This window comes from Ornithorhynchus anatinus, chromosome 5, assembly GCF_004115215.2.
Source record: "Ornithorhynchus anatinus isolate Pmale09 chromosome 5, mOrnAna1.pri.v4, whole genome shotgun sequence".
In the NCBI taxonomy this organism is placed as follows: domain Eukaryota; kingdom Metazoa; phylum Chordata; class Mammalia; order Monotremata; family Ornithorhynchidae; genus Ornithorhynchus; species Ornithorhynchus anatinus.
Window position 1 is genome coordinate 84,679,061 of NC_041732.1, and position 26,833 is coordinate 84,705,893.

Sequence of the window (26,833 nt, forward strand, 5' to 3'; positions counted from 1 at the left end):
GACATGCGCAAGGTCATACAGCAGACAAGAGGCAGACCTGGGATTAGAACCCACCACCTTCTGACTCCCAGACCTGGTATCTATTCACTACGCCCTGAACAGCTCCCATGTGTTAGAGAAGCAGCATGATGTAGTGGAAAGAGCAGGGGTCTGGGAGCCAGGAAATCTGTGTTCAAATCCCTGCTCCACCACTTGCCTGCAGTGGCACCTTGGTCAAGTCACTTAACTTCTCTTCCTCAATTTCCTCATCTGTAAAATGGGGATCAATATCTCTTTTTCCCTTCTACTTAGTAAGCCTCTGGTATCACAAGGACTGTGTCTGACCTGATGGTCTTATATCTACTGTAGCATTTAGTACAGTTTTTGGCACATAGTGTTTAACAAATACCGCAGTTATTTATTGGAGTATGTAAATCGATATTTTCAAAATCTCACTTTAATTTTGAGAAAGAGAACCTCAAATAATCATGGGTGTTTTTTTGCCAGCTCATCATTTTAAAGTCTGGGGTGTTTTAACCAAAAATCACTTCCCTCTGCTCTTTATTTCAGAATATTGTACTCTCAAACAGATTGTTATATAAACTTTCTTTGGGTTAGAAATTTTCCCAAAATACAAGCCAGTAAAATTTAAATAAGCTCGGTCTTCTGGGTTTTGCCTGATATGGGGGCATCCGATGACCTTTTTGGAATGTCCAGAATCACATTAACAGAACTTTGTGATTCTGATGCATTGCCCAAAGCCATTTTTTTATTGGTATCACTATGTGCCAGGCACTGTACTAGACACTGGAGTGGATACGAGATAATCAGGTTGGATGCAGTCGTACCTCAAATGGGACTCACAGTATTAATTCCCATTTTACAAATGAGGTAGCTGAGACAAAGAGAAGTGAAGTGACTTGCCCAGGTTCACCCAGCAGATGAGTGGCAGAGCCGGAATTCATTCATTCATTCATTCATTCAATCGTATTTATTGAGTGCTTATTGTGTGCAAAGCACTATACTAAGCGCTTGAGAGAGTACAATATAACAACAGACACATTCCCTGCTCACAACAAGCTCACATCCTCTGACTCACAGGCCTGTGCTCTTTCCACTAGGTCATACTGCTTCTCAACTTCTTTTTTCTGTATTGTGAAGAAAGCAGGAGCTTAAACCCTCAAATGTGAGTTTGTATTGTCAACACTGGCTTATAGGTGCCAATTGGTTCTGAGTAAATGAAACTGGAGACCTCCCAGAATGCTCAAAACCCCCTAGATTTTTCAAAATTCCAGTCAACTCATGCCCTCTTCATTGCGATATTAGAGCAGAGAGTAAATCGTGTGTTAACCCCAGTTAAAATTAATGTGATTGGTGACGATTTTCGTTTTCAGACCTTTAGACACTTTAAAGTTGTCCCCCGAAGACACCGTGATCCTGAGGCGAACCCACGCAGCCAGCGGCTCGCAGGACTGCCTCAGCGCCGTCGTTCAGGCCGTCTCTCACGGCGAAGTCAGGGCCGCCATCACTTCCATGAGCTTTTATCTTCTGAACGACAGGCTGGCTTTGAAGAGCAGCCCCAGCTCGTGGAGTGCTACTTTGGAACACTCGACTTGGCACTCTTCCCTAAACAGGTCAGTGTCAGGGGAAACCCATGGTACAGGGTAACACTGAAACTGTGGGCGAGATCAACTCCTTCTCTTTCAACCAGGGGAGTTTCATGGACTAGAGGGCAGGTAGGCTTTCTGAAGGAAGGCACAGACCATTTGATACAGCAAGTCAGATTTCTACTTGCTTTACTACTCACTGTAGAAAAGCAGTGTGGATTAGCGGAACGAGCACGGGCTTGGCAGTCAGAAGACGTGGGTTCTAGTCCCGGCTCCGCCACTTTTCTGCTGTGTGACCTCGGGCAAGCCACTTCACTTTTCTGTGCCTCAGTTCCCTCACCTGTAAAATGAGGATCAAGACTGTGAGCCCCATGTGGTACCACCTGATTACCTTGTATCTACTCAAGTGAAATACAGTTGAATAAATGAATGAACTTGGCACATAGTAAGCACTTAACAAATGCCATCATTATTATTATTATTATTACTTGACAGGTTGGTAAAAGATGATTCATGATTCATGAACTGAATGCCTTTTGGCACTATGCTATAGTGCCTGCCCAGTTGTTCTGGGCAGGATCAATCAATGATTATTATTGAATGCTTACTGTGTGGAGCACTGTACTAAGCATTTAATGTGTTCATGTGAGCATGCGTTAAGCAGAGAATCTGTTCATGTGAGGGTAAGTGCGGCTTATTACACTTTTCCCATCAGCACTCTGGGCAAGGCAGCTGAGCTATTGATTTGCAGGTCCAGCCTGTCGGTGGGGTTTGGGGTTTTAAGGAAATGGGCCAAATTTTATTCCCAGCCCTATATAGTACAGAGCGGATGAGGTTGTGGGGTGCCTCTGGGAGGCAGGGTGGCTTTGTATCTTAAAAAGGCAGTGGAAGGCCTCAGTTTTGTTAGAAACAAGCATCTAAGGTAAAGAGCATCCACTCTCTTCGTGGTAATATACTCTAATGTACTTTTAAATAGCCATCTTGCAAAAGGACATAAAAATGAATAATTAAATTCTTAAGCCCAACAATGCCCAAGGTAAGATTGGGTCAGCGATGTTAACTAATGGATTTTGCTCTTCTTCTTTATTTTGAGTATCAGCATTAGAAGAATTTATAAAGCAACTTCTGGGTGCAGAGCATTGGACTAGACAATTAGAGATGGGCAAAACAGATAATAAGATGCAAGACCCTGCCTTGGAGGAACTTCCGGTCTAAGATCAGATTAAATCAGTAATTATTCACCCAAAGGATGGACGTATACATGAAATATTATCCTATTTCGGCACAGCCTTATAAGCATAGAACTATGATTGCATTTTGGATAGCGTTTTCTTCCCCTCTTGTAGTTTTAAATCAGCATTATTAATATTCAGGCTCCAATAAGAGTGCTAGCACTTCTGAAATTGGGTCCTGTGCCCATGCTGCTTTCCTGACTAAATATAAGAAATAAAGTGTACTGTGTTACACGCCAAAATTGACCAACTTTAAATGGTTTTCATTTGCAGAGCTGCAGTTGCTGTTTCATTGACCAGCCAAAGCTAAAAATAATTAAGTACCTCAAGATGTATCAGTGAGCCATTTGCAAATAGGCTAATTGCTTGTTTGGTTTTAAATTAATGCAGTGCTATTTTAAATTGTTACAGTTTGCCTCAAATTCCCTCCCCCTTCCCCATAATAATAATAATTACGGTATTTGTTAAGCGCTTCCCATGTGCCAGGTACTGTTCTAAGCTCTGGGGCACTTACAGGGTAATCAGGTTGGACACAGTCCCTGTCCCATGTAGGGCTCACAGTCTTAATCTCTATTTGATAGATGAGGAAACTGAGACACAGAGATGTGAAGTGACTTGCCCGAGGTCACACAGCAGACAAGTGGCAGAGCCAGGATTAGCACCCACAACCTCTGACTCCCATGACTGCGCTCTTGCCACTAGGCCACCAAATGAGACACTTTTTGCTAATTTCCCAGATATCACTCCTTTAGAAGCTAGTCTTTTTTTTAAATGGTACTTGTTAAGCACTTACTATGTGCCAGGCACTATTCCAAGTACTGGGGTGGATGTAAGATAATTGAGTTGGACACAATTCCCGTCCCCCATGGGCTCACGGTCTTAATCCCCAAATTACGGACTGTGAGTCCCAGTGTGAAAAAGGGTCTGTGTCCAACCTGATTACCTTGTATCTATATCAGCTCTTAGAACAGTGCTTGGCACTTAGTAAGCGCTTAACAAATACCATAATTATAATAATTATCGTAGGGGTGGGACCTGGAGGCTGGTCTGGGCTTCCTTACTGCAACGGGCCATTTCTCCCGCCCCCGACAGGCCTCTCTGCCCCCTCCTCCTCTCCCCGCCCCCGGGCTCCTTGCTCGCCCAGCTGGACTGCACGTCTGCCCTGGGCCTGCCATGGCGGTGAAATTGCTGTCCGTCACCAACTGCATCTCGCCCGACTGTATCCTTAGATTGTCAGCCCCTTGGGGCCCAGGGACAGGGTCTGAGCTTCCCTAGTGTGCAGCGTGGCATGGTAGATAGAAAATGGGCCTGGAAGTCAGAAGGTCATGGGTTCTAATCCTGCCTCCGCCGCTTGGATAAGTCTCTGGGCCTTCTCTGGGCCTCAGCTACCTCATCTGGAAAATGGGGATTGAGACAGTGAGCCTCACGTGGGACAGGGACCGTGTCCAACCCGATTTGCTTGTGTCCACCCCAGCGCTTAGTACCGTGCCTGCCACGTAGTAAGCACTTAGCAAATACCATTATTATTAGAGGAGAAGCATGGCTTACTGGGTAGAGCACGGGCTTGGGAGTCAGAAGGTCATGTGTTCTAATCCCAGCTTTGCCACTTGTCTACTTTGTGACAGTGGGCGAGTCACCTCACTTCTCTCTGCCTCAGTTACCTCATCTGTACAATGGGGATTGAGACTGTGAGCCCTAAGTAGAACAGGGACTGTGTCCAACCCAATTTGCTAGTCCAACCCAATTTGCCTGTATCCACCCCAGCGCTTAGTACGGTACCCGGCACATAGTAAGTGCTTAACAAAGGCCACAATTATTAGTGTGTTTTTTCCCAGTGCTTAATGCAAGACTTTCCACACAGTAGGTGTTAATAAATATGGTCACCACTACTAAATAGATTTCAGCCATAGGGCGATACATGGGTATGGATGGGTGTGCCAGGCTTCTGCTAGCATGTTTTTGGTAAGAGAAATGAAACCCTCTGGTCGCTGCTGTTGTGTGGCAGGTTCCTGCAGGTACTCCCAGCTTGCACCGAAGATGAGCGTCTCCTGACAGATGTCATATGCTTCCTAAACAAGTTACTGAGAGTTCAGAAGAAAGGTTCAGTGTCAGAACTTCTGAAGTGGATCTTGGAAATACTTCTGAAACATGTAAGTGCATTCTGGTTACACTCTTCAGTGGATATATTTGTTAAATATATTGCTTCAATGTTGAGTTAATTGTGGTAAGGCAGACAAATTCAGCAGGGGCCATTGCAGATGCATCCATATGGAAGCTCGCTGCGGGCAGGGAATGTGTTTGTTTAATGTTACGTTATACTCTCCCAAACACTCATTACAGTTCTTTGGCCAAAGTAAATGCTCAATAAATGCATTTGACTGACTGACCGACTGTAACCATGTGTGCAGTCTTAGATAAATTTCCTCCCATTCGGTTCTAGGGGCATTTTATTTATGCTCCTGATGTTAAGAACATATTCTTTACAATTTAGTAAGGTAGAAATGAGCCGAAAAAGCCTTGTAATTAAAGCCAGATATTTATCTCTAGTCGACTTTAAAACACCACAGAAACCCTCCATCTAAAAAGTTCTCGCTAACAGGAAAGATCCAATGAGTAATTTCCCAGAAAGATTAAAACATGAAACATCATCACCAGCGTTGAAGTAGTTATTCATCCTGCCCTTCCCATCCTTCAACGTAAACTTCCCAAGGGTCCCATCTGGACCGCCTCATCTGTGTTCCCTCTGGCCACCTGGTGATGCAGGAGCATTTGGGGCTGAGGGCTGATCTGGGGGTGGGTCCCAAGGGTGACATTAGCCCAGGTGGAACTGGAGAGGAGCCAAAAGGATGCTCGTCTCAGGACCCCCCTCCACCATCCCCCAAGAATGGCCTCGGGCCTAAATTTTGGATTTTTTGTTTTTCAGTGGTATCTGTTAAGCGCTTACTGTGTGCCAGGCACTGTTCTAAACTCTGGGGTTGATACAAACTAATCAAGTGGACTTTGGGGGCAAGTGGCAAGAGCCCGGGCTTCGGAGTCAGAGGACATGGGTTCTTATCCCAGCTCCGCCACTTGCCTGCTGTATGACCTTGGGCAAGTCACTTCACTTCTATGCCTCTGTTACCTCATCTGTAAAATGGGGATTAAGATTGGGAGCCCATGTGGGACTACCTGATTACCTTGGACCTACCCCGGTGCTTAGAACAGTGCTTAGCATGTAGAAAGCACTCAACAAATACCATAATTATTATTATTGTCTTCTGTTGCCCCCTTCACCCCAGCCTCACAGCATTTCTGTCTATATCCATAATTTATTGATTCATATTAATGCCCCTCTCCCCCTCTAGACTGTAGTAAGCTCTATGTGGGCCTGGAATGTGTCTGTTATATTGTCGTGTTGTGCTCTCCCAATCGCTTAGGACTGTGCCCTGCACACAGTAAGCACTCAATAAATACGACTGGTCGATTGAAGATGTGCAGCAGGGATGGTTTCAGGGAGCCAAGCTGATCTGGTGCGAGCACAGTCTGTTCCACAGTTCCCCATTTACATTCTGAAGAGCTCAGGAAACAGTATGTTTTGGAGTGATGGTGACTTGGGGGTTTGGGAAGGGGTGATAGGGATGCCAACTCCAAGGAGCTGAGGAGGGCTGGCTTTGTGTGCAAACCTGGCATCGTGTGGAGAATGCAAACCCTCCGTACCCTTTGGAGCCAGAAAGGGTCTCCAAGGGGAGTCAAAAAAAACTACTCTACTTCTTGCCTCTTCCTACAAACCCATGCTAATGACAGCAGTAAGAAAAAATAGACCTGTCCTCAAGGAGCTTTGACCCTAATGGGGAGAAAGACTCAAGATAATTTACCTTTGGCAGGAAGAATCAATCAATCTGTCATTCCATCAGTGGTGTTCACTGAGTGCTTACTGTGTGCAGAACACTGTAGTAAACTCTTGGATAGAGCCAGTAGAGTTGATAAGCCTGATGCTGAAAAGAAGGTTAATGCGAAAAGCAAATGATAATGGTGGTATTTGTTAAGTGCTTACTATGTGCCCGGCAGTGTATTAAGGGCTGGGATCAATACAAGGAAATCAGGTTAGACACAGTCCCTGTCCCACATGGGGCTCACGGTCTTAATCCCCATTTGACAGATAATAATAATAATGTTGGTATTTGTTAAGCGCTTACTATGTGCTGAGCACTGTTCTAAGCGCTGGGGTAGACACAGGGGAATCAGGTTGTCCCACGTGGGGCTCACAGTCTTAATCCCCATTTTACAGATGAGGGAACTGAGGCCCAGAGAAGTTAAGTGACTTGCCCACAGTCACACAGCCGACAAGTGGCAGAGCTGGGATTCGAACTCAGGAGCCCTGACTCCAAAGCCCATGCTCTTTCCACTGAGCCACGCTGCTTCTCCAGGGCACAGTAAACAAGTGGGATTAGAAGCCAGGTCCTTCGGGCTCACAAACCCATGCTTTATCCACTAGGCGTGATGTTTCTCCAGTGCTTAAATAGTGGAGTATGTAAATCGATTAGTACAAAAGTGCAGTGGGAGCTTATGAATTTGTTGGGAAGATGTTACAAGAAGAGATTAAAAATCAATTGGTGGTCTGGGAATTTGAAGGAGTGAGTTCCAGACAGGAGGAGGAGCTTGAGCCAGGAATGAGAGTGTGGAAGTTAACACTGAGGTTCACCCAGTGAATAGGTGTGCTTGGTGTGCGCATAAAGAATGTAAGCAGTTGATTGTCCAAGGGAGAAGAAGTGAATAAGTAAGAGGGAGAGAGCTGATGGAGTGTCTTGAAGCCTATGGTCAGGACTTGCTGCTTGAAGCAGAGAGGAATAGGTAACCATTGAAGGATTTTGAAGAGTGGAGAGATGTGTGCAGCGGCACTTTTGCAAAATGATCTAGGTAGAAGTGTAAAGGCAGGACTGGAGATGGGAAAGACTTCAGGCATACTCTGATATACTATAGTAGTCTGGCTGGGATATAACAGGCATGTGGGCCAGGAGATTTCATATTCAATTGTTCTTGTTTATGGTGAGACTGAAATTGGAAATAATCGCGACAGGAGTGTGGGCATAAAGAAAATGAACCTCATTGTAGGAATCGGTGTGAGGTCAGGAGTGAGAATGTAATGACTTCAGAAACAGTGTGGCCTAGTGGATAGAGCACAGGTCTGGGAGTCAAAGGGATCTGGCTTCTAATTCCGGCTCTTCCAGTAGTGTGCTGTGTGACTTTGGGCAAGTCATTTCACTTTTCTGTGCTTCAGTTACCTCATCTGTCAAATCAGGATTAAGACTGTGAACACCATGTGCGACAGGGACTGTGTCCAACCTGATGAGCCTATATTCATTCAATAGTATTTATTGAGCGCTTACTATGTGCAGAACACTGTACTAAGCGCTTGGAATGAACAAGTCGGCAACAGATAGAGACAGTCCCTGCCGTTTGACGGGCTTACGGTCTAATCGGGGGAGACGGACAGACGAGAACGATGGCAATAAATAGAGTCGAGGCGATGTACATTTCGTACATCTCGTAAAAACAATGGCAACTAAATAGAATCGAGGCGATGTACATTTCATTAACAAAATAAATAGGGTAATGAAAATATATACAGTTGAGCGGACGAGTACAGTGCTGAGGGGATGGGAAGGGAGAGGTGGAGGAGCAGAGGGAGATGGGGGGAAAAGAGGGTTAAGCTGCGGAGAGGTGAAGGGGGGGTGGTAGAGGGAGAAGAGGAGCTCAGTCTGGGAAGGCCTCCTGGAGGAGGTGAGTTTAAAGTAGGGTTTTGAAGAGGGGAAGAGAATCAGTTTGGCGGAGGTGAGGAGGGAGGGCGTTCCGAGGACGTGGCCCGGGGGTCGACGGCGGGATAGGCGAGACCGAGGGACGGTGAGGAGGTGGGCGGCGGAGGAGCGGAAGCAGTTTGGCTCAGTGGAAAGAGCTCGGGCGTGGGAGGCAGAGGTCATGGGTTCGAATCCCAGCTCTGCCACTTGTCAGCTGTGTGACTGTGGGCAAGTGACTTCACTTCTCTGGGCCTGAGTTCCCTCATCTGTAAAATGGGGATGAAGACTGTGAGCCTCACATGGGACAACCTGATTACCCTGTATCTACCCCAGTGCTTAGAACAGTGCTCTGCACATAGTAAGCGCTTAACAAATACCAACATTATTATTATTAGCCTATATTTACTCCAGCATTTAGTATGGTGTCTGGCAAGTAGTAAGCACTAAACAAATGCCATTAAAAAAAAAAGCCGGTAGTTTAAAATGAGGCTTGAGTGCTAATATTGTGATTCAAATACTATGGGTATGATTAGGCACTTATGGTTACTAGTCATCAGTATGATTCATTTATTTCCCCTCAAAAGTCTTATGCGCATGATAGCTTGAGTAAGAATGAATATAATGATTTTAATTCAGGTGTCATTGTTTCCACAGGCTCATAATGAAAATTCAGTTGTTGGGTTGTATTCATTTTGACCTGACATCAGCCTAAATTTAAGAGGAAAAGTATTCCAGTGTTACAGTAGAGTGAGGAAAAGAAAAAAATCACTAATGTTCTGATTTATCCTAAAAAAAGGGTACAACTCTAATTGTATCACGCAAATTTACATTACTGATAAGAAGCTCCGGTAATTTTACCTGCCTGAAATGAGAAAAAACACAATGAAGCAAGATTATTAATACAGAAAATTGTGTGGGGAGAATAATAATACAATCGCAATAATACCGGTATTTGCACTAAGCACTGCAGTAGATTCAAGGTAATCAGATCGGAGATAGTCCCTGTCCCACATGGTATTTGTAATCTAAATAGGAGGGAGAACAGATATTGAATTTCCATTTTACAGATGAGAAAACGAAGACACAGCGAATGTAAGTGATTTGCCTAAGGCCTCAGAGTAGACAAATGGCAGACCTGGGGATTAAAACCCAAATCCTGTGACTTCCAGCCCCATTCTCTTACCCTCTAGACCGTAAGGTCATTGTGGGCAGGGAATGTGTCTGTTATATTGTTATATTGCACTCTTCCAAGCACTTAGTACAGCACTCTGAACACAGTAAGGACTCAGTAAATATGATTGATTGATTTCCACCAAATCAATGGAAGCTATGCTGCTATGAAGCTATGCTGCTTCCCAGAGAAGCAGCGTGGCTCAGTGGAAAGAGCACGGGCTTTGGAGCCAGAGGTCATGGGTTCGAATTCCGGCTCTGCCACTTGTCAGCTGTGTGACTTGGGGCAAGTCACTTCACTTCTCGGTGCCTCAGTTCCCTCATCTGTAAAATGGGGATGAAGACTGTGAGCCCCACGTGGGACAATCTGATTCCCCTGTGTCTACCCCAGCGCTTAGAACAGTGCTCGGCACATAGTAAGCGCTTAACAAATACCAACATTATTATTAGGGAAGCAGCGTGGCTCAGTGGAAAGAGCCTGGGCTCCGGAGTCAGAGGTCATGGGTTCGACACCCGGCTCTGCCACTTGTCAGCTGTGTGACTGTGGGCGAGTCACTTAACTTCTCTGTGCCTCAGTTACCTCATCTGTAAAATGGGGATCAACTGTGAGCCTCACATGGGTCAACCTGATTCCCCTGTATCTACCCCAGCGCTTAGAACAGTGCTCGGCACATAGTAAGCGCTTAACAAATACCAACATTATTATTATTATTAATGCTTTTCTAATTACACAGTAGTTGCAAACTTCAACTTTATTGTATCAGTGTAAGAATTTGTTGTATTAGCATGTATATTTTGCAGGATATTTAGAAATATATAAAAATTTTGCACCCATTTTCTTTTACATTGCCTTTTCTTCAAGGAAATCCAAATCATTCAGTTTGAGGCATCCCATTCTTGTGGTTACAGTGTTAATGTAGGTTTGGGATGTCATTTTTTCGATGCATTAATTTTCTTGTTGAGAAGTGGCAGAGCCTAGTGGATAGAACAGGGCCTGGGAATCAGAAAATGACGATCAATCGGTCAGTGGTATTTATTGAACATTTACTGATTGCTTGAGAGAGTGCAGTCTGAAAGAGTAGGTAAAGACAATTCTTACCCATAAGGAGCTTACAGAATAGAGGGGGAGACAGACATTATAATCAAATACAGGTGGATATGAATGTAAGTGTTGTGGGGTTGCGAGAGGAGTGACTTATCAAACTGCTTAAGGGGGAACAGACCCAAGTGCCTAGGTGACACAGAGGAGAGGACTTAAGGATGAGAGGGCTTAGGGAAAGTATCTGGGAGGAGATGTGATTTTGATAAGATTCTGAAGGTGTGGGGAGTGGTGGTCTATCAGATATGAAAGGATGAGGGAATTCCGGGCCAGAAGGAGGATGTGGATGAGGGATCGGTGGGGAAAAAGACAAGATGGAGGTACAGTAAATAGGTTGGTGTTAGAGGAATGAAGACTGTGGGATGGGTTCAATCAATCACTCAGTCATATAGAGCACTTACTGTGGGCAGAGCACTGTATTAAGCCCTTGGGAGAGTACGATATGACAGCACGTTCCTTGCCCACAACGAGCTTACAGAGTAGAGGAGATGACACATTAATATTAAAAAAAAAGCTACAGATATGTACATGAGTGCCGTGGGGCTGAGAAGGGGATAAATAAAGGGAGAAGATCAGGGTGACGCAGAAAGGAGTTGAAGAAAAGGAAAAGAGGGCTTAGTCAGGGAAGGCCTCCTGGAGGAGATGTGTCTTCAGTACTCGCTCTTATATTTTGAGCCCCATGTCAGGGTGCAAGATCTGTGTCAATGCTGATACTCTTGTTTCTGCCCCAGAGCGTAGCACAAAGTAGGTGATTAATAAGTTCCACAGTTTTTGATTCATTATAAATACATGTCCCACCTGATTATCTTGTATATACCCCAGCGCTTGGTACGGTGCATGGTCCGTAGTAAGTGCTTAAGAAGTACCATTAAAGAAACCCCAGAACGCCTTTATTTGTTTTACGTATTTTTCAGGAAAGTAGCAGTGACTTCTGGTAGTCACGTTATCCAAATAGGAGCATGACAATCCTATTTCACAGTTGTGAATTTCATTATTCATATTTCAATGTTCAGTTAAACTGAATTTAAAAGCAATAAAATCTGGAACATTTGGAGAAACTACATGGTCCAGTGGACAGAAGACAGGCCTGGGATTCAGGGGATCTGGGTTCTAATCCGGCTCTGCCATTTGCCTGCTGTGCGACATTGGGCCAGTCACTTAGCTTCGCTGTGCCTCAGTTTCCTCATCTGTAAAATGGAGAAAAAAATATGTTCTCCCTCTGTCCTAGACTGTGAGCCTCATGTGGGACTGGGACTGTACCTGACTTGCTTATATTTTTGGACCCGGGCACTCATTATGTTCCTGGCATGTAATACCACAACTATTTTTATTATTTCATTTATGATATGATATGGTATGATATTTGGGAAGCAGTGTGGCCTAGTGGATGGAGTACGTGCCGGGGAGTCAGAAGGACCTGTCCACTGTGTGACCTTGAGCAAATCTCTTCACTTCTCTGTGCCTCAGTTACGTCATCTGTAAATTGGGGATTAAAACTTTGAGCCCCATGTAGTACATGGACTGTGTCTGACCGGATTAGCTTATATCTACGCCAGTACTTAGTACAGGGCTTGGCACATAGTAAATGCTTAACAGATACCATAAAGACGTGAAGATTGCGTGCTGATATGAACATGATATTAACCGTTATCATTAATGCAAGCATACAGACACATCCTTAAGGAGAATATGGACTTAAATCAAATATGATCTAAGTGACTCTGTCAAACCTTCTCTTTTCAGAACCCCAATCCATTATTAGAACTTCTGGTACAGATGGAATCCCCAAATCAGGAAGAAACAGATGAAGTACAGGCTGCTGTCAGGCAACAGCTGCAGAGAGAATTGATTGCTCTCTTCAGTACCCTGCTGCTCTACTACGTGCCAGTTACTGACAGGTATCGCACCGAAATATGTGTTCAGGGATGCTGCTTACATTCATTAAAACCCATTCAATCCTTTTTCTTCTCTCTCCCAAAGTAGAAGAAAGAGGTTTTGGTGACTATTCGTCTCTGTTGGTATAGTTCTTTATGGCTTACATCTGGACTTACAGAAAAACATGGAGACCTGAGGAATGTAACTCACACATTCCTACTTGTCAGAGGCCTTGCAAGAGTTCACTGATTGCTGTTGCTGCGCTAATTTGCAGATCTAGGGAATCAGTAGTAATAGTGCAGGGCATATATTCATTAGTTTCGGAAGCCCTCACACGTTCAGCACCTGCTGAAGGTGAATGCAAAATGCCCATTCTGGGTGGTGGAGCGGTGATGCTTAAATGAGGGCTCTAGATCGTAAGCTCACAGTGGGTATGGAGCTTGTCGACCAACTCTGTTGTACTCTCCCAAACGCTTTAGCTGAAGAGGAGTTGAAGGCTCCCTTTTTCAAAATCCTACCCAACTTACAGGCAGCGATTCCCTGGCCAGTCACACTTTTCTCCTTCCCTTTGTCCTAGACTGGTGAATGGAATCATCTGGGTAAAGGGGTAAAAATATATATATATATATATATTTGGATCCAACTCATGATTTGAAACTGTCTTTATTATTTGGTTGAATTGGAAATGTCTCAATATAAATTAAGAGCAGGAAGGTCCTTTAATTCACTTAAATTTCTACTTTCCTCATAGAACCAAAAATGCTTTAGTGACCGACCCAGAACAGCACTAAAGGTTTTCTTTGCAGTGGAGATTCTATGAATTTTGTCTGGAGGGTGAGAGGAGAGGGCGAGTGAGTATTTGCTGGTATGAGAGGGAGAGAGAGAGAGAGTATTAGAGAGAGAAATAGAGAGAATGAGAAAGAGAGACGAAGAAAAGATTATATCTGCTTGAGAGAAACAGGGTGGTCTAGTGGAAAGAACAAGGCCTGGGAGTCAGAAGACATGGCTTCTAATTCTAGCTCTGTCATTTGTCTGCTTGTCACCTTGGGCAAATCACTTCTCTGTGCCCCAGTTTACTCATTTGCAAAATGGGGATTCATTATCTGTTCTCCTTACTACTTTGACTGCAAGCCCCATGTGGAACCTGATTATCTTGTATTTTTCCCAGTGCTTAGTACAGTGCTTGGAACAGAGTAAATGCTTAACAGATACCACAGTTATTATTATGCAAATGCTTGAAATGGTCTTACAAATGGGTTCAAACATTTTCAGCTTCCTTTTCTACAATATTTTTGGCTAATGAGCAATTATATATCATAGATGGCCGGGATTCTGATTCTTTTTTTGGCCAGACCTAATTTCTCTCGGGCTATGGAGGGGGAAGAAGGGGAAGGGTGGGGGGAGAGGGATGGGTGTGCGTGTGTGCGTGTGCACGCGCGCGCGCGTGTGTGTGTGTACACGTCCATGCTGGACTTCTTGCCTACATAAACTGAAATGATTCGTCTGGTGTTCTAGGGTTTTTCCATCAACCAGCCCCCTCACACCTCACTGCCCATCGTTCCAGTACAGTAACAGCTAACCTCGGCCCGCTAATGCAACGGTCCATTAAGACTATTTAACACCCCTAAGGTAGCTGATTCCTCTTCTGTCTTCTGTTTACAGAAAATGCTTGGAACTTCTTTACGCCTTCCGAACCCAGCTGGCCCTGAAACTGCTCCAGTGTCTGCGGGTAACCGACGCTCCCCGTTTCTATGGATTGCCGTCTCTGGAGAGGACCTTAAGGGGGATGGTCCACGTGACAGCTCTGCCGGGATGGAGCTCACATTCCCCTCTAACCGAGCCCTTCTCCATTTGTGCGAAGTATCTGGCCGGCCTGCTGGAGGTAGGACTCTTCTTCTGTCACCACTGAAATCCACAGAGGACTTGCTATTTGTGAAGCAGTTCCCTAGCACTTCTGGCAGGTGTTTCTCCTGGTGGCAATGGGTCACTCTTTGAATGTAGTAATAATTCTATTTGTTCAGCACTTACTGTGTGTCAAGCACTGTTCTAAGCGCTGGGGTAGATACAAGCTAATCAGGTTGAACACAGTCCATGTCCCACATGAGACTCACAGTCTGAATCCCATTTGACAGATGAGCTAACTGAGGTCCAGAGAAGTGAAGTAACCTGCCCAAGGTCACATAATAGATAAGTGGCGGAGCCGGGATGACAAACCAGATACTTCTGACTCCCAGACCAGTGCTCTATCCACTGGGCCTTGCTGCTTCCCTGAAGCATATCTTCACTGTAATGGGATTACACAGGCTCACACAGTGGCAAGAGGAAAATTCTGTTTGTTTTGAGAATCGGACTTCCTATTCCCTTTCCACTTCTCCATTTCAGTCCTTTCAAACTGAAAAGTGAATAAAGTCTAGAATCAAATCTCCTGGTAAACTAATGACTCAGATATCATTAGAACCATTAAATACATTTCACAGAATCCCAGCGTCTATCATAGTGCTGCCTTGGCCCTGTGCAGACACTGCCAGTGAGTCATTGACATGATTATCTTGCTGACACTGAGTCAGTGGCACACTGAGGATTAGAACCGAAAGCCTCTAAATCTTCCTTTGCTTACCGCTTTGAAATGCATTGCCCTTCGGTGTAGCAATAATACTGTGGGGGGAGTGTTAATAAAATTTATTAAGTGATAACGGAGCACTAAGTACCTTGCAGAACACAGGCAATTTATAGTCCCAACTAGGAAGCGTAAAGTTTAAATAAGAGGAGCCAAATGCTATTGAAAAAGAGAAGTAGATAAGTTGGGCTGCTGGAGAGCTGTGGGAATTATTTCCACTTCCCATCATTTTTTTTTGGATCCGTTAGCAGATTGTGACCCAGGTAATTCATTCTAACTAATGTGGGCTTTACCCAATTAGTTAATCAGTGGTATTTCTTGAGTGCCTACTGTGCACAGAGCACTGTGCTAAATGCGTAGGAAAGTACAGTCGAATGGAACTGGTAGACACAGTCCCTGCCTTTAAGTAATTTATAGTCTACGGGGGATACAGACATTAAAATAAATGTTAGGTGGATATATGTATGTAAGTGCTGTGCGGTTGCGGGTGGGATGAATATGCTTAAGAGATATAGACCCAACTGAAGTAAGTGCGTAGGTGATGCAAAATGGAGAGCAAATAGAAGTGAAGGTTCAGTCAGGAAAGGTCTTTTGGAGGAGGTGGGATTTTCGGAGGGCTTTGAAGGAGAGAAGGGTCGGGGACTGCCGGATGTGGGGAAGCAGCGTGGCCTAGTGGACGGAGCATGAGCTGGGAGTCAGAAGGACCTGAGTTCTAGTCCTGACTCTGCCACTTCTCTGCTTTGTGACCTTAACTTCTCTGTGCCTCAGTAACCTCATCTATAAAATGGGGAATAAAGACTGCAAGCCCCATGTGGGCCAGGGACTGTGTCCAACCTCATTAGCTTGCATTTACCCCAGCACTTAGTAGATTGTTTGACACATAGTAAGTGCTTAACAAATACCATCATCATCATCATCATCATGAAGGGGGAGGGAATTCCAGGCAAGAAGGCAGACATGGACAGTGTGTCAGTGGAGTGCAATAGCCTAAATAATCTTCCCCTTTCATCTAAAAATCAGGATATGAATGCAAGCTCAGAAGAGAATATTCATTCATTCATTCAATAGTATTTATTGAGCGCTTACTATGTGCAGAGCACTGTACTAAGCGCTTGGAATGAACAAGTCGGCAACAGATAGAGACAGTCCCTGCCGTTTGACGGGCTTACAGTCTAATAGAATATAAATGTTAGTTTTGATTGTGGGATTATAAATACAGAAGAGGAGCATTTCAATGACTTCTGAGGAACTCATGGCACACAGTGAGGTTTTAATTAAAAACAAAAATCCTCCTAGATCCAGTACGATTTAAACCAAAAAAAAAAGTTTGACCTCATTTGGTAACCTGTGCGCTTTTGAAGCAAGTGTAATCATAGTAGGTGAATAGCAAATTGTACAGTTAATAAATGAATAATGAATTTGAATTTCCGTTAAATGAAAGCATTGAGTGTTTCCAAACTTGGAAAGAGAGCGGAGGAGTTGTAACAACAGCAGCAGCGTGGCTCAGTGGAAAAGAGCACGGGCTTTGGAGTCAGAGGTCATGGGTTCAAATCCCGGCTCGGCCATTTGTCGGCTGTGTGACTTCGGGCAAGTCACTTAACTTCTCGGTGCCTCAGTTACCTCATCTGTAAAATGGGGATTGAGACTGTGAGCCCCACGTGGGACAACCTGATTCCCTTGTGTCTACCCCAGCTCTTAGAACAGTGCTCGGCACATAGTAAGCGCTTAACAAATACCAACATTATTAACAACAACGATATTAATAATAATAGATACTACTAATAATGATACAGTCGTTTGTGTCTGTATAACACTGAATTCTCCTCAAGTGCCTTCCAACAAGTTGTGTCATTTACAATATTCCTGGGGGGAAGGAGATAATCTTACCCCTAATTTCACTGATGAGGAAACTGAGGCTCAGGGAGGTTAGGTAACCTGGCCAAAATTACCCAGCAAGTCAGTGACAGATCTGGAACTGGAACTCAATCCCCTGACCCCACCCCACATGCTTTCCTTGTGGGCAGGGAATTCGTGTCGTTATATTGTTGTGTTGTACTCTCCCAAGTGCTTAGAACAATGCCCTGCAAACAGTAAGTGCTCAATAAATATGATCGATTGATTAATTTCCTCTAGACTATAAATTGACTCACCCATTGGGAACCACCAAGGATTTTTTGTCCCTGAAACCAGTTAAATGATCAGTAGGATCACCAGACCCCTCTCAGGATCTCTCGGAGAGTTTCTGGTACTTTACAGTCTCGGCTATGGGAGGGAGAGTCAAGCAGACTCTCATTCCATTCCTAGCTTGGGCAGTGGCTAGCGAGTGGAAGGCAATCTGCTACAAGTCAAAACTCACCCGTGCTGGGCAGCAGCGGCACGGGAGAGAGGTGAAGGAGGATCCTCAAGTTTACTGCATGGAAGTAGGCAATGGTGAACCGTATTTTTACCAAGAAAACTCTATGGATGCCCTCCCGGAATGATTGCAGTTGGAAGTGGGACTTTCTGGGAAAGATGTGTATATGGAGTCTCTATGGGTCGGAGACAACTCGACAGCCTAAGACAAGACGAGAAAAGGACCACAAGACGACTGACCTTCTCCTCACACAACTGCCCTTGGGGATGGCTGCACTGCGGGCAGGAGAGAACCGTGATATTAGCTTCTGGATCTGAGGGTTAAACATTAATGGGATCTGGGAAGACGATTTAAAAGATTTGTCTATTTAAAGATGTATTAAAAATTTTCTGTAGTTATGATACTTGCTTTAAGGAAACCATGTGTAGCCTACTTCGTGCTCTCCTGTTTTCCAATTTTGCACTGTTTGAGCAAAGTAAGGTATGTGGGTAGGGTGACAGAAGGGTTAAATTCAGGACTTCTGTCATGAATAACAGTCTTCCCAGCCTTTGAGGAATGACTTGAAATCCTCTCTGGATTGTTAGATTGGGGTAGATCCCTGAAAATAGTGCACTCTGCTCTGGTTTGTGAAAAATGTGCTTGAAACTTCAAAATATATTAGCACCTCATCAGCACTCTTTTGTCATTGAAAAGTTTATGAATTATAAATGACTTTCAGTTGTCATAAAGAAGAGAACTGATGCTATCGAAAACACGTCTACTTTCCCGCGGTTTCTCCTGTTGTGCTGTAGCTGGATTTATTTCCACCTTTGAAAATCGCACAAAATCTCAAGAGGAGAGAAGCTTGCTCTGTGCCAGATGTGCTGAGGACATTTTTTGACCCAGATTATCCAAGGAATACCTAAATGAGAAATCAGTTTAAACCAGAAATATACCCCTTGGGGATCTGGGCAACAAAAGTAACAGTGTGATAAATGGTTGCCTCAAGAGAAATTGCAATATGTTCATCCATGTTAGCAGTGTTCTAGAATTTGCAATGCACCACTCCCAATAAATATCCCTTCCCATCCCCCAGTCAGGAAAGGCATTCAATCAATCAGTGGTATTTACTGAGCGCTTATGGAATGCAGAACTCTGTACTCAATACATCTTTAACCCATTTAAGTTGAGCAGAGGTATAACATTTGAAGGATGTACTCTGCACTTTTTAAGCAGTCACCCTCAACCCCATACCAGTTATGCAAAGATCTGTAAAGTGATATCTGTTAAATACTTACTCTGTACCAAACACCTTACTAAACTCTGGGGTAGATACAAGATAATCTAGCCCCACATGATCCCACAGGACGTGTATTCTAAGTAGGAGGGATCACAGGTATTGAATACCCATTTTGCAGATGACGTAACTGAGGCCCAGAGAAGTCAAGTGACTTTCCCAAGGTCACACAGCAGGTAAGTGGCAGAGCTGGGATTAGAACCCAGGTCCTCTAACTCCCAGGCCCCTGCTTTTTCCAGTAGGCCATTCTGTGTCTCAAAATACACCTGAATTTATTTATGTTACTATGTATGTCTCCCCCAGTAGACTGTAAGGTCCTTGTGGAGAGTGAATGTTTCTACCATCTCTGTTGTATTGTTCTCTCCCGAGCTCTCAGTACAGTGCTCTGCACATAGTAAGTGCTCAATAAATATGATAGACTTGATTGAGCAATGTGTTTCAGGTGCACATTGCATCATGTTGTGCCAAACTATGATCTCCTAGAGCTGTGAAGCACCATGGCCTAGGGGATAGAGAACGGGCCTGGGAGTCAGAAGGACCTGGGTTCTAGTCCTGGCTCTGCCACGTGTCTGCTCTGTTTACCTTGGCAAGTCACTTCACTTCTCAGTTCCTCAGTTCCCTCATCTGTAAAATGGGGATAAGAGAGTGAGCCCCATGTGGGACAGGAACCTGATTAACTTCTGTCTACCCCAGTGCTTAGAACAGTGCTTGACACATAGTAAGTGCTTAACAAGTACCCTAATTATTATCATTATTATTATTATTAGCTGTGGAGATACACACCGAATATCTGTTTCCCCTGATTTGAAAGACGGGAAAAAAGACTATTTTATATCTGTCGGGTTTGAAATCTCTGGCATCGACTAAATCTTGTGCACTTGTCTCTATATACTGCTTCCAGCAAAGCTAACATGAAATTGTTTTACTCTTTCCAGGTCATCTCTTCATTTTACGTTGATCGTGGAGGAAATGCTCTGTCCTTCATGGGAAAAGGTGTCACCAAGAGCACAGTTCTATGTTTGCTTCACTTATCCCACGAGATGATGGCTCAGTCTAAAACCTCGGTGAGACACTAAAAGCTGCCCTTCTCGCTCCATCGGGACAGTTTGCTTAAAGCCCTAAATATTACTATTCACAAAGGACAAGGCTTACGTGAGCAGGGTTTCCCTCCTGACACTGCATTTCTTGGGAGGAAGATGATTTCAGGCCAAGTGTGTCTTAGAGGACAGTAGGAGTTGAAAACAACTTTACATGTGATTTCGACCGATAGAACTGCATGCAGTATACTTACTTGAATTAACTCGTATTAAGGAGCAAAGCACAGACTGTAAGTTTGCTATGGGCGGGGAACGTGTCTGCTAATCGTTATACTGTACTCCCCTAAGCATTTAGTACAGTGCCCTGCACATAGGAAGCGCTCAATAAATACGAGTGATTGATTGGGCCAAGATTTCTGATTTCACCACCATTTGAAGATTGTCATTTAAAGCAGACTACTTCAGTAAATGCTAAGTCCAGTCTTGTCATGGTATTACTTTTAAGTCAAAATGACTTTGCCCTACCTTTATTCCCTGAGTTTGATCATCTTTGAAACGTGATTTTTTTCTCCATATTTCTGGATGTAGGATTGGGTTTCTCTGTGGTTCTTGCCTTTTGAGAGTAGCAGTGAACGTCAGAGTCCCATTCGCCAAGGACTGGCTTGGCTGATCCCATTATGGGTAGACAGAGACCCTGAAGTAAGTATAATTTTATTGTTCTTTTTCCTGATTTTCTTTCTTTGGGAGCCAAGAACAGAGAAGCAGACATTGCAAGTGCAGAAATGATTTTAGAGAGTGGGCCCAATTCTTTCTTTGGCTGAAATCTTCTTTATTGGGCTTAGTTCCCCAGCCACTAAAGGAATAGAGAGAATTGGACTTGGTAGACTCTGGGGTCTCCAGAGTTTATGGAGGTGGAAACAAGCCAAGAGTCTAGAGAGCTTTCCTCCCTGAGGATGGGTCTTGGTTTTCTTGAGGCTTGAACTTTATATTGTACCCAGGAGAGCTAGCTTTAGCTCCTTTAATGTAAGGAAGCAGATTTCTTCTGGCTCTCAGCTGGCTGTGGCTCCCTCCGGGCTAATATTTAGAGATTTCTGATCTACATGTGTAACCTGTGCTTCTGCTCTAGTGCATTTTCCAGGAAGCAGCGTGGCCTAGTGGAAAGAGCATGGGGCCCGGGAGTCCGAGGCCCTGGTTTCTAATCCCAGATCTACCACTTGTCTGCCATGTGACCTGGGGCTAGTCACTTAACTTCGCTGGGCCTCAGTTTTCTCAGCCCGAAAAATGGAGATGAAAACTGTGAACCCCTTGTGGGACAGGGACTGTGTCCAGCCCGTGTCCAACAACCTGTGTCCAACCAAGAGAAGCAGGGTGGCTCAGTGGAAAGAGCCCGGGCTTGGGAGTCAGAGGTCATGAGTTTGAATCCCGGCTCTGCCACTTGTCAACTGTGTGACTGTGGGCAAGTCACTTCACTTCTCTGGGCCTCAGTTTCCTCATCTGTAAAATGGGGATTAACTGCGAGTCTCATGTGGGCCAACTTGATGACCCTGTATCTCCCCCAGCGCTTAGAACAGTGCTGTGCACATAGTAAACGCTTAACAAATACCAACATTATTAACCTGGTTAACTCGTACCTATCCCGGTGCGTATTACAGTGCCCTGCACATAGTAAGCACTTAGCAAATATCATTAAAAAAAAAAAAAATCTTGCTGGATCATTATTAGGTCAGAACAGAGAATGGTGGTTTCTGAATTCAACTACACTAAAGAAGAAAATGGTCATGGACTGCAGATGGCTTGGCAAGGTTTTAGTTTTAAGTGCTGCCATCACCTAAGCAGTGTAGTACATTCCTTTTAGGGTGTCTGTATTCCTGTCCTTCCCCAGTTCTTTTAAATTCAAGTTTATTCAGTTCTACATTCAGTTATTTCCTCTACCGTGGCTTAGCCCGGGTTTTGGAGTCAGAGGTCATGGGTTTTAATCCCAGCTCCGCCGCTTGTCAGCTATGTGACCTTGGGCAAGTCACTCTTAGAGGCTCTCTTAGAGTCATGGAAGAGAGGGTTGAGTTTTGGGTCCGTTTAACAAAAAGCTGGATTTACTACTTTTCCAACCCAGAACTGCTAAAGAACCAGTTGGGATTCTTTCCATATTACCACTCTCTGTTTGATGAAACAGGTGCGGTTCACGTCTCTGGGGATAGGATCAGCACTAACTTCGGTTGAAGAAGGCTGTGTTGCTTTATCGGACAGCTGCCAGAACATTGCCGGAGGCTTGTGGGGAACTGTGGTGAACATTCTGCTGGAACAATCAGAATGCAGCATGGTGCGCAGGGAGGTATGTCACTTTTTTGATATCTTTTTTATTTGGTTCCAGGAAGGCCAGATTTTAAAAAAAGCAAAAACATACAAACTAAAAAAAAAAACAAGGCCAGAAACAACCTCACACCATGGAAATGGAAATGCATTTGGTTTTTCTCCTCATGCTGTTACATTGCCTTAGGAGGTAGAATTCTAAGGGTCCTTTATGTCTTGACACCTAATGAAAATGTATCCCCTTTGGGCCCTTAAACTGCTGCTTGAACATCATTAGAGGCCCCTAAAGATTGCTGCAGTTGAGAACTAATATGTTTTTGTGGTGTCATCTCGTGGTGTCGTCTCAGATGTGCACTGAAATATTTTAGTGCCTTAACATCATCTGCCTGTTATCTGCCTCAGACCATGTGAAAGCGTGTTACTGCTTTTGCTATTCATTTTATCGTGTGCCGAATGAGACTGCAAGTAGTTTTGAATTCATTTTGCCTTAAAAGAATGATGCAGTGGGGACCGTTATCTTTGGTTCTCTTAAAATGTTCCCGATTTCAGAAGCGGATTTGTTTGCCCAATCAACTGTGTGAATTGAGTTTTGAGAAATTTTTGGTCTATTACAACAGTCTGAATTGGGTTTTGAGGCAATTTTGGTTCTATCTGTCATTTCAAAGGGTCGTTTACCTGAGTAGTCTCACCTTTCAAGCAATCAGAGCAACAGTCAGTTCAGGAAGCACCTATCAGTAAATGCCTCCTATTACTTTATGGTTGATAGGTATAATAACTGTGTTTTTAGTTTTAAATGCTTACTGTGCCAAGCACTGTACTAAGCACTGGGGTAGATATAAGATAACCAGATCCCATATGGGTCCAAGTAGGAGGGAGCACAGGTATTTTGCAGATGAGGGAGCTGAGGCACAGAGAAGTGAAGGTACTTGCCCAAAGTCACACAGCAGACGAATGGAGTCAGGATAAGAACCCAGATCACTTCTAGGCCCATTGCCTTTCCACTAGGCCACACTGCTTCCCTATATATGGGTGTCTCAGTGGAAAGAGCCCGGGATTGGGAGTCAGGGGTCGTGGGTTCTAATCCCGGCTCCTCCACTGGTCAGCTGTGTGACGTTAGGCAAGTCACTTAACTTCTCTGTGCCTCAGTTACCTCATCTGGAAAATGGGGATGAAAACTGTGAGCCCCACCTGGGACAACCTGATTGCCTTGTATCTACCCAGCGCTTAGAACAGTGCTCGGCACATAGTAAGCGCTTAACACATATCAAATTATTATATGGTTGGTAGGTAGTCCTCTAGATTGTAAACCCACTTATGGGCAGGGAACTTGTCTACCAACTCTGTTTTATTGTACTCTCCCAAATGCTTAGTACAATGCTATGCGTACGTGAAGCACTCGATAAATAAGATTGATAGATTGATAATGCTGGCAAATTTCACCACTCTAATAGTTCATCTTGTGCCCATCCAAGAATTTCACCTCCCGAGACATGGGACTTAAATGATGCAGAGAAACTTAACTCGAGATTGTGCATTTTATTTTGCTTGCTCATTCGATTTGATTGTGCGTATGCATTTCATTCATTTCTGCATCTGTTGTATGAACGGACGATGGGGCGTGAACACGGATTCGTCATTAATTTATTTTTGAAAACCGGAAGCCTATTAAGTCACCGAGAATTAAAACTGGAACCGGCTGAGGCGGCGAACGTAAGAGTTGTGAGGTCATTAGCTATCTGGAAAATCGAGAAAGTTCCCTGGGTTTGTAAAGAGCAGGCGGAGATGTGCCGAGTGACGGTGTCGTCGTCGGATACTCTTTGGAGCGTTACTAGGTTGGATTGGTGATTTCCGATGTGACAACAAGAGGGCGGTATTGATGTTTTCTTGTTTTTCAGGCTGCCTTTATTCTTCAGAACCTTCTTGTGATCCCGATGCCCACTGAAGAAATCAACGATTGTGCTTGGCAGGTGGGTCTTTTAAAATTTCAGTACGATGTGGCGACAGTATTTAGAGAAATTAAGGTACTGCTGTGATATTGTTATAGCGTGCATCCCTCCCACTGAAAGTACCGATTTTGTGCAACTTTGGAGACCAGTGATAAAAACGGCCATTGAAGCAGACGAAGAAAAGGGAAGAAAAAGACGGTTTGCAGCTGTGCCACAATGAACGACAAGTCGGCATCGATTGAAAAATGGCCTTTTTTTTAATAGTACTAGTTAAGTGCTTACTCTGTGTCAAGCGCCGTTCTAAGAGCTTGAGGAGATTACGCGTTAATTAGGTCGGTCACAGTTTCTGTCCCACGTTGGACTCACAGTCTAACGGGAAGGGAGAACAGGTATTGAACCCCCACTTTGCAGATGAGGAAACTGAGGCACAAAGGAAATGAAGTGACTTGCCCAAGGTCACACAGCAGACACGTGACAGAGCTGTAATTAGAACTCCGATTCTCTGACTCCCGAGCCCGTGCTTTTTTCACTAGCCTGGGCTGCTTCTCATTTAGCATTTGATAGTACTCTTTTCCTTGCAAAATACGTTAAGGTATAGCTCTTCTGAAAAGTTTCGGGTGATTCCAAGATAGCTTCCTCACATCTCTACTTGGATGTCCCGCCAACACCTCGAACTTTACATGTCCAGAACAGAACTCCTCATCTTCCCCTAACTTTCCTCTTCACTGTAGACCGCATCACCGTCCTCCCTGTCTCACAAACCCCTCACTTTGGCGTTTTCCTCGATTTATCCGTCCTTCGACCCACATATTCAATCTGTCCCCAGATCTTGCTGGTTCATTGCTGTCCTCTCCATCCAAACTGCTATTGAGAAGCAGCATGGTGTAGTGGATAGAGCACAGATGGGCCTGGGAGTCAGAAAGTCATGGGTTCTAATCCCAGCTTCACCACCTGTCTTGTGTGACCTTGGGCAAGTCACTTTACTTCTCTGTGCCTCATTTACCTCATCTGTAAAATAGGTATTGAGACTGGTAGCCCCATGTGGGATAGGGACTGTGTCTAACTCGATTTGCTTGTGTCCACCTAAGCACTTAGTACAGTGCCTGGCAGATAGTAAGTGCTTATTAAAGGCCACAATTATTATTATTATCATTAATCCAACCACTTATTGTACCCCGCTTGATTACTCGATCGGTCTCCTTGCTGACCTCTCATCCTCCTGTCTCTCCCCACTCCAGTCCATACTTTCTTCTGCTGCCTGGGTCATTTTTTGATAAAACCATTCTGACCATGTTTCCCCACTTCTCAAGAACTACCAGTGGTTGCCCATCCAACTCCACAACAAACAGAAATCCGTTATCATCCTAGCCCCCTCCTACCTTTCCACCCTGATTTCCTACTACAACCCAGCCTGCACACCTCGCTCCTCTAATGCCAACCTACTCACTGTACCTTGTGTGACTTTAGGCAAGTCACTTAACTTCTCTGTGCCTCAGTTACCTCATCTGTAAAATGGGGATTAAAACTGTGAGCCCCATGTGGGACAACCTGCTCACCTTGTATCCCCCAGCGCTTAGAACAGTGCTTTGCACATAGTAAGCGCTTAACAAATACCACCATTTCTTTGAGAAGCAGCGTGGCTCAGTGGAAAGAGCCTGGGCTTCAGACTCAGAGGTCATGAGTTCGACTCCCGGCTCTGCCACTTGTCAGCTGTGTGACTGTGGGCAAGTCACTTAACTTCTCTGTGCCTCAGTTCCCTCATCTGTAAAATAGGGATTAAAAGTGTGTGAGCCCCACGTGGGACAACCTGATTACCCTGTATCTCCCCTAGCGCTTAGAACAGTGCTCGGCACCTAGTAAGCGCTTAACAAATACCAACATTATTATCCCTCGCCTCTGACTTCTTGCCCACATCCTGCCTCTGGCCTGGAATGCCCTTCCTCTTCACATCCCATAGATGATTCCTCCCCTTACCTTCAAAGCCTTATTAAAAGCACCTCTCCTTCAGTCAATCTATCTGTTGAGTGCTTACTGTGTGCAAAGCACTATACTAAGCGCTTGGGAGAGTACAATACAACAGAATTGGTAGACACTTTCAGGAGGCTTTCCCCAAATAAGCCCTCATTTCCTCTACTCCCATTCTCTTTTGTGTCACCCTTGCACTTGGATTTGTACCCTTTACTCACCCAGTCTCAGCCCCACAACACCTAAGTACATAGCCATAATTTATGTAGCGTTATGTCTACCAACCCTACCATTTTAATAAGACTTTGAATGTCGAGAACACCATGGTCTGTCAGCCAAGCAGTGGCATTTATTGAGTTCTTACTATGTGCAGAGCACTGTACTACGTGCTTGGGAAAGTAAAATACAGTAAAATCAGCAGACACGTTCCCTGCCCATAATGAGCTTACAATCTGTGGTTTGTATTTATTATGAGTTAATTCAAGTGAGTATACTGTGTGAGGGTCCATCGGCTGTAAACAAAAAGTAATCAGTTGTAAAGTTACAGGTAAATGTTCCCTAATGTTCCTTAATTCCCCAATTGGGTTCTCTAAAAT

At 44.4% G+C, this 26,833-nt stretch overlaps 1 protein-coding gene across 3 annotated transcripts in view; it reads left to right on the top strand.

Annotated features, from left to right (window-relative positions):
* Positions 1-26,833, top strand: part of RTTN (rotatin) — a 189,942-nt gene that overhangs the window by 78,289 nt on the left and 84,820 nt on the right. For all 3 annotated transcript variants that reach the window (XM_029065713.2, XM_029065715.2, XM_029065717.2), the window contains 8 exons: positions 1,374-1,613; positions 4,824-4,968; positions 12,605-12,759; positions 14,399-14,618; positions 19,918-20,046; positions 20,608-20,718; positions 22,190-22,348; positions 24,222-24,293. In XM_029065713.2, the coding sequence (XP_028921546.1) occupies positions 1,374-1,613; positions 4,824-4,968; positions 12,605-12,759; positions 14,399-14,618; positions 19,918-20,046; positions 20,608-20,718; positions 22,190-22,348; positions 24,222-24,293 (1,231 nt within the window). The remainder of the gene's footprint in view (positions 1-1,373; positions 1,614-4,823; positions 4,969-12,604; positions 12,760-14,398; positions 14,619-19,917; positions 20,047-20,607; positions 20,719-22,189; positions 22,349-24,221; positions 24,294-26,833) is intronic.